Consider the following 14,601-nt stretch of genomic DNA (forward strand, 5'->3'; position numbering starts at 1 on the left):
ATAAAATTTTTTGAATATTAAAAATTGACACTGTTTTAGAGCTGTTTCTTCATCAATCCACAAGTTATATTACTTTCACTATGTATATCACTATTACGATTATCATCACCACAATCATTGTTGCTTAAACTTTGCTGAGAGCGAATAAGCAAAGAGCTTGAAACTACCATCAATTCCCAACTCTGTTTGTTAAACAAAATAAAATTCGCTCAACCCAGGACCCCAAATTTGTCATGGAGTGGTCTCGTAAGTGAGAATAATCATTTCTATCAAACAATAATCAATAAGATTATAAATAGAGAATCAAGGAAATCGATACGCTAGTAAACAGTTTTGGCACATTTATATATTTCTTAAATTAAATATCACAGTACCATATAATGATTGAGATACTCTTTTGATCTTTATGCTTATTATACTGATCCTATTTAACATTAATTACTTAGATACAAAATAATAACGCATTGTTTTATGTTTTACCTTGCTTTATAAATATGATAAAGATAACAAGATTATTAAGCCACTGTTACAGGGATGATATTTACAAACAATAAACATTGAGAGTCATTTTCTGTTTAGAGGTGTAATACTCAACATTAAATCAAATCATGACTTTGCTTTAAAATAATCTGTGTTAGAGATGTATTCACATACATATAATATGTAAAGGTCATTCTCGAGAATAGTATCTCCTTATATCATCACGCGTTCCCCTTCCTTGCCCTTAACCCCCCCCCCCCCCCCCCCCCCCCTCGGTCTCACCTTTTTGTGTGAAGCGCCTTTCCTTCCTCCTTGCCCCCCTTTCCCCCATAATAACGCCACTGCTCATCACTCTTATCCAGGGGGGAGAGCTTTTACTGAAATGAGAGTGATCTTTGGACTCTCTTTAGGAGCAACGGTTACCTTAATCCATGTCGTGACCAATAAGTACACAGCGCCCTCTGATTTGGTCAACGCGTTTGATTTGCACAGGTTCTTTCTTGGAGTCTACTATCGGATATTTCTTCGAGAAATATCTTTATTCACCTTCAATTTAAAAACAAGTTTTGTAATGTAGGCCAGTAATGGTGATCTCTTTTAAAACTGTGATTATTATTTTTCCGGATTAAATTTATTTTCATGTGATCGTACTGTTGGACCAACATAATACATGTCAATCCTGTCTTAGACTTTAATAGTGGCCACCTCTCTACAATGACCATGCATTTTGTCTCCCTCGAGAAATAAATTTTTATTGTAAACCCTGTCTAGAAAGGCCAACTGTCTACAGTGGTGCAGGGGCGGCAGAGCATCGTTCAAAGTGGGTACTTTCTGGAAAAGAGACAAAGGGAAATCTCAAATAGAATAATATACAAACTTTAATAGACATTGGTATAAACTTTTAAACATTCATAACTTCCTTATTAGTTATCCGATTTTACTAAAATTTATTTTGCTCTGTATCTCTTGTTTCCCGCATGTATTAAAATCAAATTATTTTTGAATTGGACTTAGCCTTTAAAGGTCCTTTGTCCCATTTGCAGGGCCAAAAAATGAAAAGGTTAAATTCCAACGGCATTTCAAAGACAATACTAATTTAGAACTTTCCTCAAAACGAAACGGCTTGAAAATGGCTTTTATTTGGAGATTAACGATCATTATTTGTCGATTCGACTTTAAGTGATAGCAATCACCTAAGTAATAGTCTAATTTTCAGACGCTTTTACCAAATGGTCGTACCTTTTGTGGTACACAAAGATTAAATCAATTTAATTTTGGCCATTACAAGTAGTAGGTTATTGATGTAGACAAATGCTCATGAACCTGTTACAGCTCATTTTATGTATGCTGTTACCAAAGAAAAAAAGAAGGTAGTCAGTCACTCAATAGTGTCTGACAGTGAATTTTAGAAGGTAGACGGGCTTCCTTGCATGATTTGAATACTAGGACACTAATAATGTTTATATTTCACAGATAGGACATACATGACTTTTTCATAATTCCTGCAAAGTTCTACAGAATTTGATGTTGGCTGCAAAATGGACATAGTATCTTTAAGGACTCGAAATACTTGTTTGACTACTTAAAATAGTGATGTCACTATCTTGGTTGTCGTCAAGCTAGTAGAAGAGAGAAAGTTGTGGCACGCGCTTGTCACAAGTAAATTCTTAAATTACTGGAATTCGACGACATCTTTGCTCGCGTGTGGGCTAAGTTTGCCTTTATAAACTAAATGATTGGAATAGGTCAATAAAAACTCATCTGTTGCAGTACGTGGTCTTTCTTCCGCTTTATGATGGAGACATGTTATCGTCAAGTCAGCACAACGCTTACACCGACATGATATACAATCTATCATGTGACGTTGTCAATATCAATATTTAACAATAAAAACCGAACTTTGGCCAAATAGATCGTTAGGTGATAACCGGTAGTAATTAGTTTACTTTGCAAACAACTGCACCGTACGTTGATTGTTTGTGCGCGGGTCATGATTTGAAATATGCAAATAGTGGCACTGACACCCCTTCGATGTTAGCGTACCCAGATACGTCATGCACGTAGGCCGTCATGCAATATCTGAAACGTTTTGTTATTTTCCGAAATTATATTAAGACAAGGAGTACGGACAAGTCACCTGCCCTGTTAGTCACGGGACAAGAATCAATTGTGGATTATTTCATAGAAAATTAAGCGAACAGGTGAATGCAAGGCTGTAGGTTACCTAGACGAAGGTATGTATATGCACAAATAATCTGTTTTCTGTAATGAGATGAAAATGATTAAAAGGCTAATCCGACCAAAAATTGGTACTTTCTGGAAAAGAGCCCTGGTGGAAAGAACACACTCATTCACACTCATTCACAGTGTGAATCACACTGTGAATCACAGTGTGCTCCACAATGTTAAATTGGGCCGTTTTCACACTGTGCTCCACAATGTTAAATTGGGCCGTTTTCACACTGTGCTCCACAATGTTGAATTGGGGCGTTTTCACACTGTGCTCCACAATGTTAAATTAAGCCGTTTTCACACTGTGCTCCACAATGTTAAATTGGGGCGTTTCACACTGTGCTCCACAATGTTAAATTGGGGCATTTTCACACTGTGCTCCACAATGTTAAATTGGGCCGTTTTTTACAATGTGCTCCACATTATTAAATTGGGGCGTTTCGCACTGTGCTCCACAATGTTAAATTGATGCGTTTTCACACTGTGCTCCACAATGTTAAATTGGAGTACAGTGTGGAGCACAATGTGAATCTATCGTTATTCACAATGTGAAAACGCCCCAATTTTTCATTGTGGAGCACACTGTGAATCTATCGTTATTCACAATGTAAAAACGCCCCAATTTAACATTGTGGAGCACACTATGATTTACAGTGTGATTCACACTGTGAAATTCACAATGTGATCACACTGTGAATCTATCGTTATTCACAATGTTGAAACGCCCAAATTTAACATTGAGAACACTCACACGGTAAAATGCCCACCACACTGTGAAACACCAAACACACTGTGAAACGCCGTCAATGTTAATTTGGGACATTTTCACATTGTGACACATCATATTGTATGAGATTATCACACTGTGAAACGCCCACCACATTGTGATACAAGTTTAGTTTTTGAATTCTATGTGAAATATTTCAAATTATGAAAATGTAGTCGTGTAGAGCTTAGTACGTATAAATACGAAGGAGAAAAGGTTTATAATCAATGTCTCACTTATAAACTCAACTTTAATAGAAATATATCCCCGAAATATCTGAAACTAATACAGTAATCTAAACATATACATGTTAGAGCCTTTATGAGGTAACTTAAAATGTATTTCAAAAGCTTATATTTATTTTCGCTAAAAGGGCTTATGAACATACATCCTTTTAAGTATACAAAGATTGCAGTAATACTATACTTACAGATAACAAAATCTTACTCTGTGAATGCCAACATAATGAACCAGAATGAAAACAAAGACAAATGAATCCAAACAGTTTACATTTGATAGTACAGATACTTCTGAAAACAGAACTTGGTATCTAAACTGAAATCTCATTATAATAAGCACATTAGTGTCCACTGAATTGACCTCTTTATATCAGATATCTCATTGTACTAGGGTGTAAAACAATGAATTACAGAAAAACATGGAATTGTGAAGAAAAAAACTTGCCGTATTAGGTACACGTTTTAGAGGTTCCACTGTATAACATTGAGGCATAAATTACAGTGACGGCAAAAACATAGCACTTATCATCAATATTTCCCTGAAAATGTATTTTAAAGGTGTAAAGACACTCGTAAAACATAATAAAAGCACATTAGCATGTTACAGCAGTAAAACAATAGTTTTGGAGCGTCTCTGGCAATATCTCTTAAACATTTATGTAGGTATATTACATTTATGAACATACATTTTATGGCTAGTCACATTTTCCAAGTATAAAATATCCACACATGATATGTAACTTTGGCAATTGCAATGTATCAGAAAATCTTTGGCACATACAGGTTCTTCATAAACCTATTAAGATGATAACAAGTTTCAAAATATCTCTGTCAATACATCTTGAAAAAAGTTGAAACATATCTAATGTAGGCAGACACGTTTTACTTGTATGGCTACATAAATCTCTACAACTAATACTAATAAATACCTGAAAATTTGAAAAAATAGCTTTTGCTAATTTTTTTACAAATAAATAACTATACACTCTATATATTGGTGGGACAGAAAAAAGCAGAATGGCATACATAAATATATGTACTTCCTATTAACTTCCTAAACTACATAAGTAACTTATGATTTTTTGTTTTGTTCTAGCGATACTATACTAATGTTAGGATATTATAACTAGATGGAACTTCCGACTGTGTAGTCAAAAATAGTACCTCCACTATCGTGCAATTTGTTAAAGCCCGAAATATCATCCCCAAGATCTTGAGATATCACTTCAGTCCACCGTATAGTGTATCACGTACGTCAGGTCTGGTGTCGCGAATAAAAGGGTGCAAATTTTAAACTTTTCTATGTGCAGATACAAAATCTTCTTCCCCTTTTAACGGAGATGGACATTTTGTACCTCTTGCTTAAAAAGCTTTAGCGAAGGTACAGTTGACAAATCCAGCAGGTAGCAAGTTCCGAAGCATGATGAAATCAGGGAGTCCTTGTAAATTGTATTTGGAATTGCTGGGTATGACAATGGTTGAATGTTAACACCGATAAAAGGTAGATTTTGAGAAACTCTGAGTGCAGGATGACAGTCCCGTACACCATTACCATCTTAAACCATGCCCTGCGTTCTCGGAGAGATGGCCATTTGAGATGTTGCAACATTGGTGCGATGCTGCTGGTATGATGGTAATCTCCAGTGATAAACTGGGCGTTGCGGAGCTTTACCATTTCCAGCCTGTGTATGTTGTCCTGGGTGTGAGGATCCCACACTGTGCACGCATACTCCAGGATTGGGCGAACAAGAGCCAAGAAGCACAATGCTTTCATCTCTCTTGGGCAAGGCCTAATGTTCCACTGCAAAAATGCACCGACAGAGCTGGCTTTATTTGTTGTTGTCTTTATGTGATCTGTCCAATTCAGGTTGCTCTTGAGGTGAACACCAAGATATTTAGCAGTTTCCAGTCTCAAGAAGTTGCCCTTGGATGCCGTATGACCATCTGACAGGCTTTCTACTGCGTGCTACCCTGCTGTCCTTCAGTTTTTGGCCCATCTTCCTCTTATTTCTGCGGAGGTCACTCCTAGCAATCTTCCCATAGCATATTCTATCATGAAGACAAAAATAAAAATAAATGAGAGAAATGTTACAACTTATAATTCAACTGCTAGCATGAACTTGTAATCATTAACAATGATAGGTGATGAATACACAATATGTAAACATCTGCATATCTAATCTACATTACCTGAAAAGAAATATCCTAAAGTAAATGTTTTCTAAAATGACATTTTGCCCTCCCAGACATTACAAATTATTCGCTTTTTTGTTAACAAGATGCCACGTAAACTAACGTACATTGTAAACAGTTGTTAAAGATATGCTTGAGTAAAAGTATAGGTTCATAAATTTGCAAATAAACATGCTGTATAGCCTCGAATATGAATAAATTTTTCCTTAGATACTAGATTAAAGGTTATAGGTTCATATTTTGGTCTACATATAATTAGTCAAAGTCTGAAATCAACTGAATTTAAAAAGAAAACTTTAAAAACGACATACATTCAGCAATTTGTTATGCTTTTTCTAATCAAAAGCGATTTCTTATTAGCATTGTTAGTACTATTAGCCAAGGGGCACTGCCAGTATATTTTATAGTAAAATGCCTAACCATTTATGGCATCCACCTTGTCTTGGTCAAGCAACTGCTTCCCTTATACTCCTCCTTTAATATAAATGAAACTATGCTGTCTGCCATCTCCTCTTAGGTAAAGAGCATACCCATGAGTACAAGAACAGCACATGACCAGGATTGCTTGTGTAGCTCCAGCATTCCAAGCTGCACTTGGGTCAAGTATGTCCGAACCTCATTTATGGAACTGTGGAACAGAAAAGAAATGTCAAGTATTACTGAAAAGAAAAGCATGTTTACAGATTTAAATAAAATAATCAAACATACGCATCCTAAATTTGACATACTCGGTATGCCACACTTCGCAACCCTACGCAGATCCAGTGTGAAAGTTGTAGTACGACACAGTTCACAATCAAACATAATGTCATTTCTAGTGATCTAGGCCTATATCTTATTTTTCTGCATTTTCGTCCGACTATTTTTTGCCGACAGAAAACATGAAATAAATTGTAGCAAAATTGGTTTCTTACCTGAATTTTTACATGACTCGGAATATGGGATCATTCTTTTTAGAATCTAGGGTTGATTTGGTTCAGATATGCAAACAAATTGGAAATATATGCACTGTTCTCGGCAAAGTTTTGTGATATAGGGTCTAGTCCATAGCCTAAAATCCGGGGGGGGGGGGTGGGTGGGGGTTCTCACGTATATTGGGTATACGGGGATATACCGTTCGGAAGGGTGTTTTTTTCAGGAAAGATCCTTAGACATGGGTCCCATTTTTCATTTATTCCTTTTCCCTCTTTTCTCCGGGATTTTTGGATTTGCTCCTAAATACTCGAGCCTACATTGTAAATGCCTAAATCTCTCCCATCTCTAAATAAATCCGGGGTCTAAACAATGCCGGGGAATCCCTCGGTGATTGCATTTCCAGTGTACAAGGTGTACGTAGCTCGTAAACTCAACTAGACCCCGGGGTACCACATATATCAGGACCCCATGGGCCCTATACCGGGTACTCATATAGCATAATGCGCGCTAGGCATGTTATCCGCCCGTATAGGGGTCGTACCCCTTGGAACTTGTAGCGCTTCGCGCGCTGAAAATGATATGATCGGTAGCTATACCCTGCGTACCCTCTGCCCAGCAGACGGGCAGCAGCGGGGCTCAAGCAGGGAGCTTTATAGCCGATGCTTGAGAGCTCGTGTACGGGTACGTCAATTAAAACAGGAAAAGTCCTTCAATTAAAACAAATGCTAGAGTTGCTAGCGCAGTATAATAATGTTGCATGGTTTTTCCATCTTTATGTGTGCAAAACAAAACTGTTAATGATCAGGATTCACAATGTGAATGAGGAATTCATTATGTGTACTGTATTTATAACACTGACCACACTATGTAAATCTACTGTTTCACATTGTGAAATATTTTTCAAAGAGCGGCCACATTATGAATGATACCGCTCACACTGTGAAATATTTGTCACAGCTAGAGTGGCCATACTGTGAAATTTGTACAGGGCGGCCACACTGTGAATTTTACTTTTCACACTGTGAAATATTTTCCAAAGGGCGGTCTGAATTCTATTTTTCACAATGTGAAGTATTGTTTACAGAGTGGCCACACTGTGAAATTTACTGTTCACACTGTGAAATGTATGTCGTAAGGTATTCACACTGTGAAAATCTATTTATCATAGTGTGAAATATTGTTCACAGTTTGGTCACACTGTGAAATCATTTTCACACTTTGATCGGGTACATTCACACTGTGAAATCGAATTTCACAATGCGAATACTGTGTGGTTTACCACATTGTGACAGTGTCCACACTGTGAAAACACTCCGTTCACAGTGTGAACTGTGTGTTCACACTGTGTTCACAGTGTGAGCTACGTTTTCACAATGTGTTTCACACTGTGTATGAGTGTGAATTAGCGCCTACACAGGGAAATCTCAAAGAGAAATCTCAAATTTTAGACATTGGTATATACTTGTTCCATAGTTTTTCACACTTTTTCAAAAATTCATAACTTCCCTATTAGTTATCCGATTTTACTTAAATTCATTTTGCTCTGTTGTTGTTATGCATGTATAAAAGGTACTATGTCTCATTTGCAGCCCAAAAATGAAAAAAAATGAAAAGGTTAAATTTCAATGGCATTTGAAAGATAATACTAATTTAGAACTTCCCTAAAAAAAAGGGGGGGGGGCTTGAAAATGAGTTTAAGTGGGAAAATATCAAATATCAGTTGTCGAATCGACATTAGAGCTTTAGAGCCAGTAAGTAATAGTCTTATTTTGAGACCATTGTAACGAACGGTCGTACGTTTTATGCTGCGCAAAGATTCAATCAGTTTACTTTTGGCCATTACAAAAGTGGGTCATTGGGTACGTTTATGCTCAACTTTTTCTGGCCAGAATGAGGCATCTGTTATGCGTTTAATTCAAAACACGGTTGCGTCCTTTCTCATTTTTGTAGAATCACCGAAAAACGGCGATCGTAATCGCCGATCGTAAACTCACAAAAAGGTGCGTTTACGATCGGCGATTCTGCAAAATCAGCGATTCTGGGGAAGCATAAACGCACACACATTTGTAAACGCGCTTAAATGGGGTCATCACACGGACCTCTACTGCAGACTCTGCACTGCACTTCTCTGGCTCCTCGAGGCATGATTCTGGCTCTGAGCCAGAATCATGCCCGGAGGAGCCAGAGAAGTGAGCATAAACAGTACACCGTGAAACTGCGATTACGATGAGCGTTTCAAATCGCTCATTCTGCCTTCAAAATTGAGCTTAAACGCACCCATTGATGTAGACAAATGCTCATGTACCCTTTACAGCTCATTTCATGTATGTTATTACCAAATAAAAAAAGAAGGTAGTCGCCACCCAATAGTTTATGATAGTGAAATCTAGAAGGTAAACGGGTTTCCTTGCATAATTTGAATACTAGGACACTGCTAATATTTACATTTCACAGACATATATGACATATTTACAATTCCTGCAAAGTTCTACAAAATTCGATGTTGGCTGCGAAAGGGACAGTCATAGTATATTTAAGGACTCGTTGTTTGTATACCTAAAATAATGATGGCACTTGCTCGATTTTTACATACCTAGTAGGATAGAGAAAGTTGCGGCACAAGCTTGTCACAAGCAATTTATAAAGCTATGGTCACACATCAGAGCGGCGACCGACCGATTAGTAGCCTGCTCGGTCGCCGTCGGAATTTAGGCATCGCCCAGCGATGTTTGGAGAAGTCGAGCAGGCTGTAGAGCCCCAGTGATGCCTGGGCGGTCCCCTGTCGATTACCCGTCGGTCGCCGGTCGATTCTAGGTCAAAACTGGGCGAAATCGTGGAGCTTTTCCGCGAGGTGTCCCGGCAGTGACCGACCGGTGACCCACCGATTCTCAAGCAGTCTCCCATCGGCCGCTGGCTGATTTTAAAGATATTGCAAGTGATCGGCGGGGCTCCAAAATACGCTCAGTGCTCGGCCGTTCGCCGCTTGGCCATCGAACTAACCGAGCGTTCGCCGCCGAGCGATTTAGGTCAAATATCGAAGCCGCTAGGTCAAAGGCTGCCGACCGATTTTGGACTTGCCGCCCAGTGACCGACTGATCTCCCAGCGTCGACCGGGCGGCGACCAGGCGATGACTGTTCGACAGCCTTTGACCTAGCGGCTTCGATTTTTGACCTTAATCGCTCAACGTTGAACGCTCGATTTGGTCAGCGCCCGGGCGGCGACCGCCCGGTCACCGAGTGTGGTCTGGGCGGCGAGTGAAAGTAGGCAGGCGCTGCCCGAATTTTAACTCCGCACCAAAACTTCAGCAGCGACCGAGCGATGCCTAAAAAACGAGCGGTGCCTGGGCGGTCCCCGCTCGGTGGCCGGGCAAAATTGGTTAAAAACCCGCCGCTCGGCCGCCGAGCAAGCTACTTTTGGATAATTTGACCATAGCATTATCCTACTAGCTATGGAATTTTACGACATCATTGCTCGCGTGTGGGCTAAGTTTGCCTTTATAAGCTTAATGATTGGAATAGGTCAATAACGCATTCCAAAAAATAAACGTCGTCTGCTGCTTTACGTGATCTTTCTTCCGCTTTATAATGGAGACATGTTATCGTCAATACAACGCTAACACCATCAAGATATAAAATATATCATGTGCCGTTGTCAATATCAATATTTAATCATAAAAACGAAACTTTGGCCCTACTTTGCAAACAACTGCATCGTACGTTGATTGGTTGGGCAAGGGTCATGAAATTAAATATGTAAATAGTGGCACTGACACCCCCTTTGGTGTTTATTATCGTACCCAGACACGTCATGCACGTAGGCCGTCACGCACTATCTAAAACGTTCTGTTATTTTCCGATATTATCTTACGACAAGGAGTACGAACAAATCACTTGCCCTGTTAGTCACGGGACAAGAATCAAATTTGGATTATTTCATAGGACGTTAAGCCAACAGATGAATGCAAGGCTGTATGTTACCTAGACGAAGGTATGTATATGTACAAATAATCTGTTTTCTGTATTGAGATGAAAATGATTAAAAGGCCAATCCGACCAAGGAAAAACCGATTACAGCCAAATACTCGGAAAGTAGCGAATGACGTACAGTAAATATATTGACCTCATCCTTCATTGCGTGGTAGTGTGTACAAAACGCACAGTAAAATCTTCCAACCCAGCCTGCTGTAGTATATTTTACTACAAGCGTCATTAGACGGAAATTTGGAGTAAAAAGTGAGACATTAAGTAGGACATGGGGGGTGAAAGAGAGGAGAGAGAAGGGGGGGGGGGGTATAAGAGCATGAGAGAGGAGGGTGGGAGTAAGAGAGAGAGGGGTCGTTTGGTGGAGTCGTCTCGTCTAGGAAGCAAGAAAGATACACATAGGGCCTAAAATAGAAACTTGTTGTATTGCCCTTTGCGACCGACCACAAAATCTAAAAAATCTACGGTCTGCATTTTATTTGTTTACTTTTTTTAAAAACTGTTTTTTAGATTTTTTTTTAAATTAATGACTACAAATATATGTATTTTGTTTGTTTAAATGGGATATAAATGCATGAAATCAAATTATTTCACAATCCTCACTCGTGCAAACCATGGATAATTAAGAGGTGAAAAAGGTATCAATGGAATGATGACGCTGAAGCACAAAATATTAAAGCATTAAAAACTGAGAAATATCAGCTAAAAGAAGGTGGGAAAAGAAAAACAAACATTCAAATCTGAAAATATCGTCCCAAAGAGGGCGAGAAAAAAAAAGGTTAACAAAAACCAAACTTTTTCCACCGACCGACCCATGTTTGGCACCCAAAGGGCAATACAACAAGTTTTTATTTTAGGCCTAGATGTGTTGCTGTGTCGGGGCAGCTGTGTCGGTATTCTTGGTCGATCCTCGTGTACTACAACAAATGTATATCAATGCAAAAGTTTGAACTTGGTGAGATGTATAATGTGGGTCGGCCGGCGATTTTTTTTCGCTACTAAAGCAGGGCTCCCATTCAGCCGAATAAGAGCCTCGAGTTGTGGCGAGCTGGCGCGAGCTCGAACTCGCGTAAACTCGCGTAAACTCGCTTGAAATTTACTAATTCGTATGGTATTTGCATGAATGATTTCACGACGCATTATCGAGTTTCACTGAGCGCATTACGAGTCACGCGAGCTCAGTATGAGTTGCGATGACTTGTGTACGACTTGTATCGATCTAACAACGAGTAATCACGATTTTTAAGGGTAATTCTCCGGGGGTAAATGTCCTCGAGGGGTAGTTGTCCATGGGGGGTAATTGTCCGGGGGTTATTTCCCGGGGGGTAATTGTCCTTGGGGTAGTTTTCCGGGGGTAATTTTCAAGGGGGGGGGGTGATTGCCCAAGGGGTAATTGTCCTAGAACCCTAAAGAAGAAGCGTAAAGTAAATTCATAATAATACTGTACCAGGTAGGCCCTATTAATCATGGAACACATTATGTTTAACATTTTTCAGTGCAGTAATAGCCAGCTAAGTATTTACAAAATATTTCACACTTTTGATTTAGTTGGCCAATTAATTCACCGATTTGTTTTCTTTCTCAGGTCATGTGCTTGAGTTGTCAATGATGGCTACTTCCTTAAAACAGGCTGTCCATAACTTGCATAAAAACCTCGAGTGTCCTGTCTGCCTGAGCTTATTCAAGGAACCCAAGATCCTGACCTGCTCCCATACCTTCTGCAAGGGTTGTCTTGAGAAGCTCCTGGAGTCTCATCGAAAGCTGTTGTGTCCTACGTGCAGGGAGGAGACTTCGGTTCCTGGTGGAGACTTGAGTAGACTGCATTCAAACATAACAGTCAGATCACTTGTTGAAGATGTGGAGACCCAGGGCCAGGTCTGTACCAACAGTAATCAAGAAAACGCATCGTTGCAAATAAAATGGAACAAATGTCGAAAACATCCTTACTACGATGAAGAATGCTTTTGTCTCAACTGTAACACGTATGTCTGCTGCAAGTGTGGCTTATTAGAGCATGCAAATAATGCTCACACTATCCTGGAAGCAGGCGAACATGAAACGGAGCAAAAGAATCACGTCGAGAAACTTGCATCTAAAGCCGATGCAAAGATACGCAACGTTGAAAAGCATTATACTTTCGTTGAAGACCAGCGTAAAAGGGTGCATAACGTACAGGAACGGCTCAATGATGAAATAGATGCGTCTTTTGAGGAATCAGTTGAGAAATTGAAGGAAAGAAAGACGGTATTGAAACATGAAGTTGGGCACAAGCTAGGGAAACTTAAGACTTCATTGGGATACGTGGAGAAGTCGGTTCGTAAGCAGACAGACCAAATTAAAATGGTTAGGGACTTGGTTAAGAATGGTCTTAATTTTCCTCTCCAGAAAGAGGCTCTGACCTCACATAAAGCGATGTGTCAACAGCTGGAAGAGCTCCTAAACCAGGTTGGGCCAGATGAGGAGCTGCCCAGAAGAACTGCTGAGGAAGGTGAAAGAATTGGCTTCAGGAGTCACGGTTTGGTTGGACTCCGGTTGGGTCAACTAACAAATAAGAAGTCTAAATAGGTTCTGCGCACGGAAGCTCCAATGCCTGCTGGAAAAAAAATGAGCGGGATGGCAATATCACCAGACAATGAGATGGCTGTTGGTAGTGACGAGGGAGGAATAGTCGTATATTCTCCCGAGGGCATTATACAAGATACCGTTCTGAAATATGTTAAAGTAAGAGCTTTACACTTCATGCCTGTTGGTGGATTCGTCATACGCGACGCTTATAACAGAATTTCCTTGTACACAGAACTTTGTGAAATGCTTGATGTCACGTTTGAGACATTGGGTGCTGTGAAAGGCTACTATGGTGGTCTCACTGTAGGCAATGATGGGCTGATCTTCATAGGTGACAGGGAATGCCAGAAAATACAAGTATTTAAGCCAGAAGGGGGGAAGGCAATACGAGAGATAACGTGTAGCTTATTTGGACCATGCCAGATGTTTGCGATGACATCCAGTCAAGAGATTGTCGTTAATATGAGTCCATCTATGTTCAACTATCCGTCCCGGGTACACGTAATCAACGATGTGTCTGGTGCTGTCATTCATAGCATCAGCAAAGATAGTTACATCCCTTACCCTGCTGTGTGTCAGGATGATTCAGTTATCATTGCATGGGTGAAGCACGATCAGGGTCTGATGAGCATCGACCAGTACACAAAGGAGCTCAAATACATACAAAACATTCTCACTGATTTCAAGATATCGAAATCATATTGTGGCTTTTTGCAAGCATTCAAGACGGGAGAGATTGCTTTCTGCGCAGGTGATAGGCTTTACATCTTCCATGAGACATGGGAGTAAATTTCAGTTCTGCAGATGAAACGTGGAGTTCAAAAAATTTACAAAACACAAACAACTTTAGATTGTTATTCGGTTAAGTGGAATAAATGCACCATATAAATATCATCTACACTTGCCTGGTCTCCGTTGTCACAGCTCATGATCGTCACCAACATACACCAGATAAAAATATGTATGCAGGCACCTCGTTGCATGTCTGAATAGGAGGATATTTGGGTACCTCGTTGCCCAACGATTGGATATATGGGGAACCTGTTCATCGAATGTCGGAAGTTTAAAACTCCCGGATGCAGTCCTTTCAGTGCCCCTGCCTTGCAAGCCTATGCCGAAATGTAATTTATATCAAATGGTCGGTATAGACTCCGCTCTATTATAATGCTGACCGATTTCAATGACGATAGTAGACTATGTAACGTTTACGCTTATGAAGTATCAAGGCGT

General features: G+C 39.7%; 1 protein-coding gene across 1 annotated transcript; it reads left to right on the forward strand.

Annotated features, from left to right (window-relative positions):
- Nucleotides 1-12,414: 12,414 nt before the first annotated feature.
- Nucleotides 12,415-13,371, forward strand: LOC115927753 (tripartite motif-containing protein 2-like). Its single transcript, XM_030994003.1, has one exon. The coding sequence runs from the start codon at nt 12,415-12,417 to the stop codon at nt 13,369-13,371; it is 957 nt and encodes a 318-aa protein (XP_030849863.1).
- The last annotated feature ends 1,230 nt before the right edge of the window (nt 13,372-14,601 follow it).

Source organism: Strongylocentrotus purpuratus, unplaced genomic scaffold, assembly GCF_000002235.5.
Source record: "Strongylocentrotus purpuratus isolate Spur 01 unplaced genomic scaffold, Spur_5.0 spur5_scaffold_20, whole genome shotgun sequence".
In the NCBI taxonomy this organism is placed as follows: domain Eukaryota; kingdom Metazoa; phylum Echinodermata; class Echinoidea; order Camarodonta; family Strongylocentrotidae; genus Strongylocentrotus; species Strongylocentrotus purpuratus.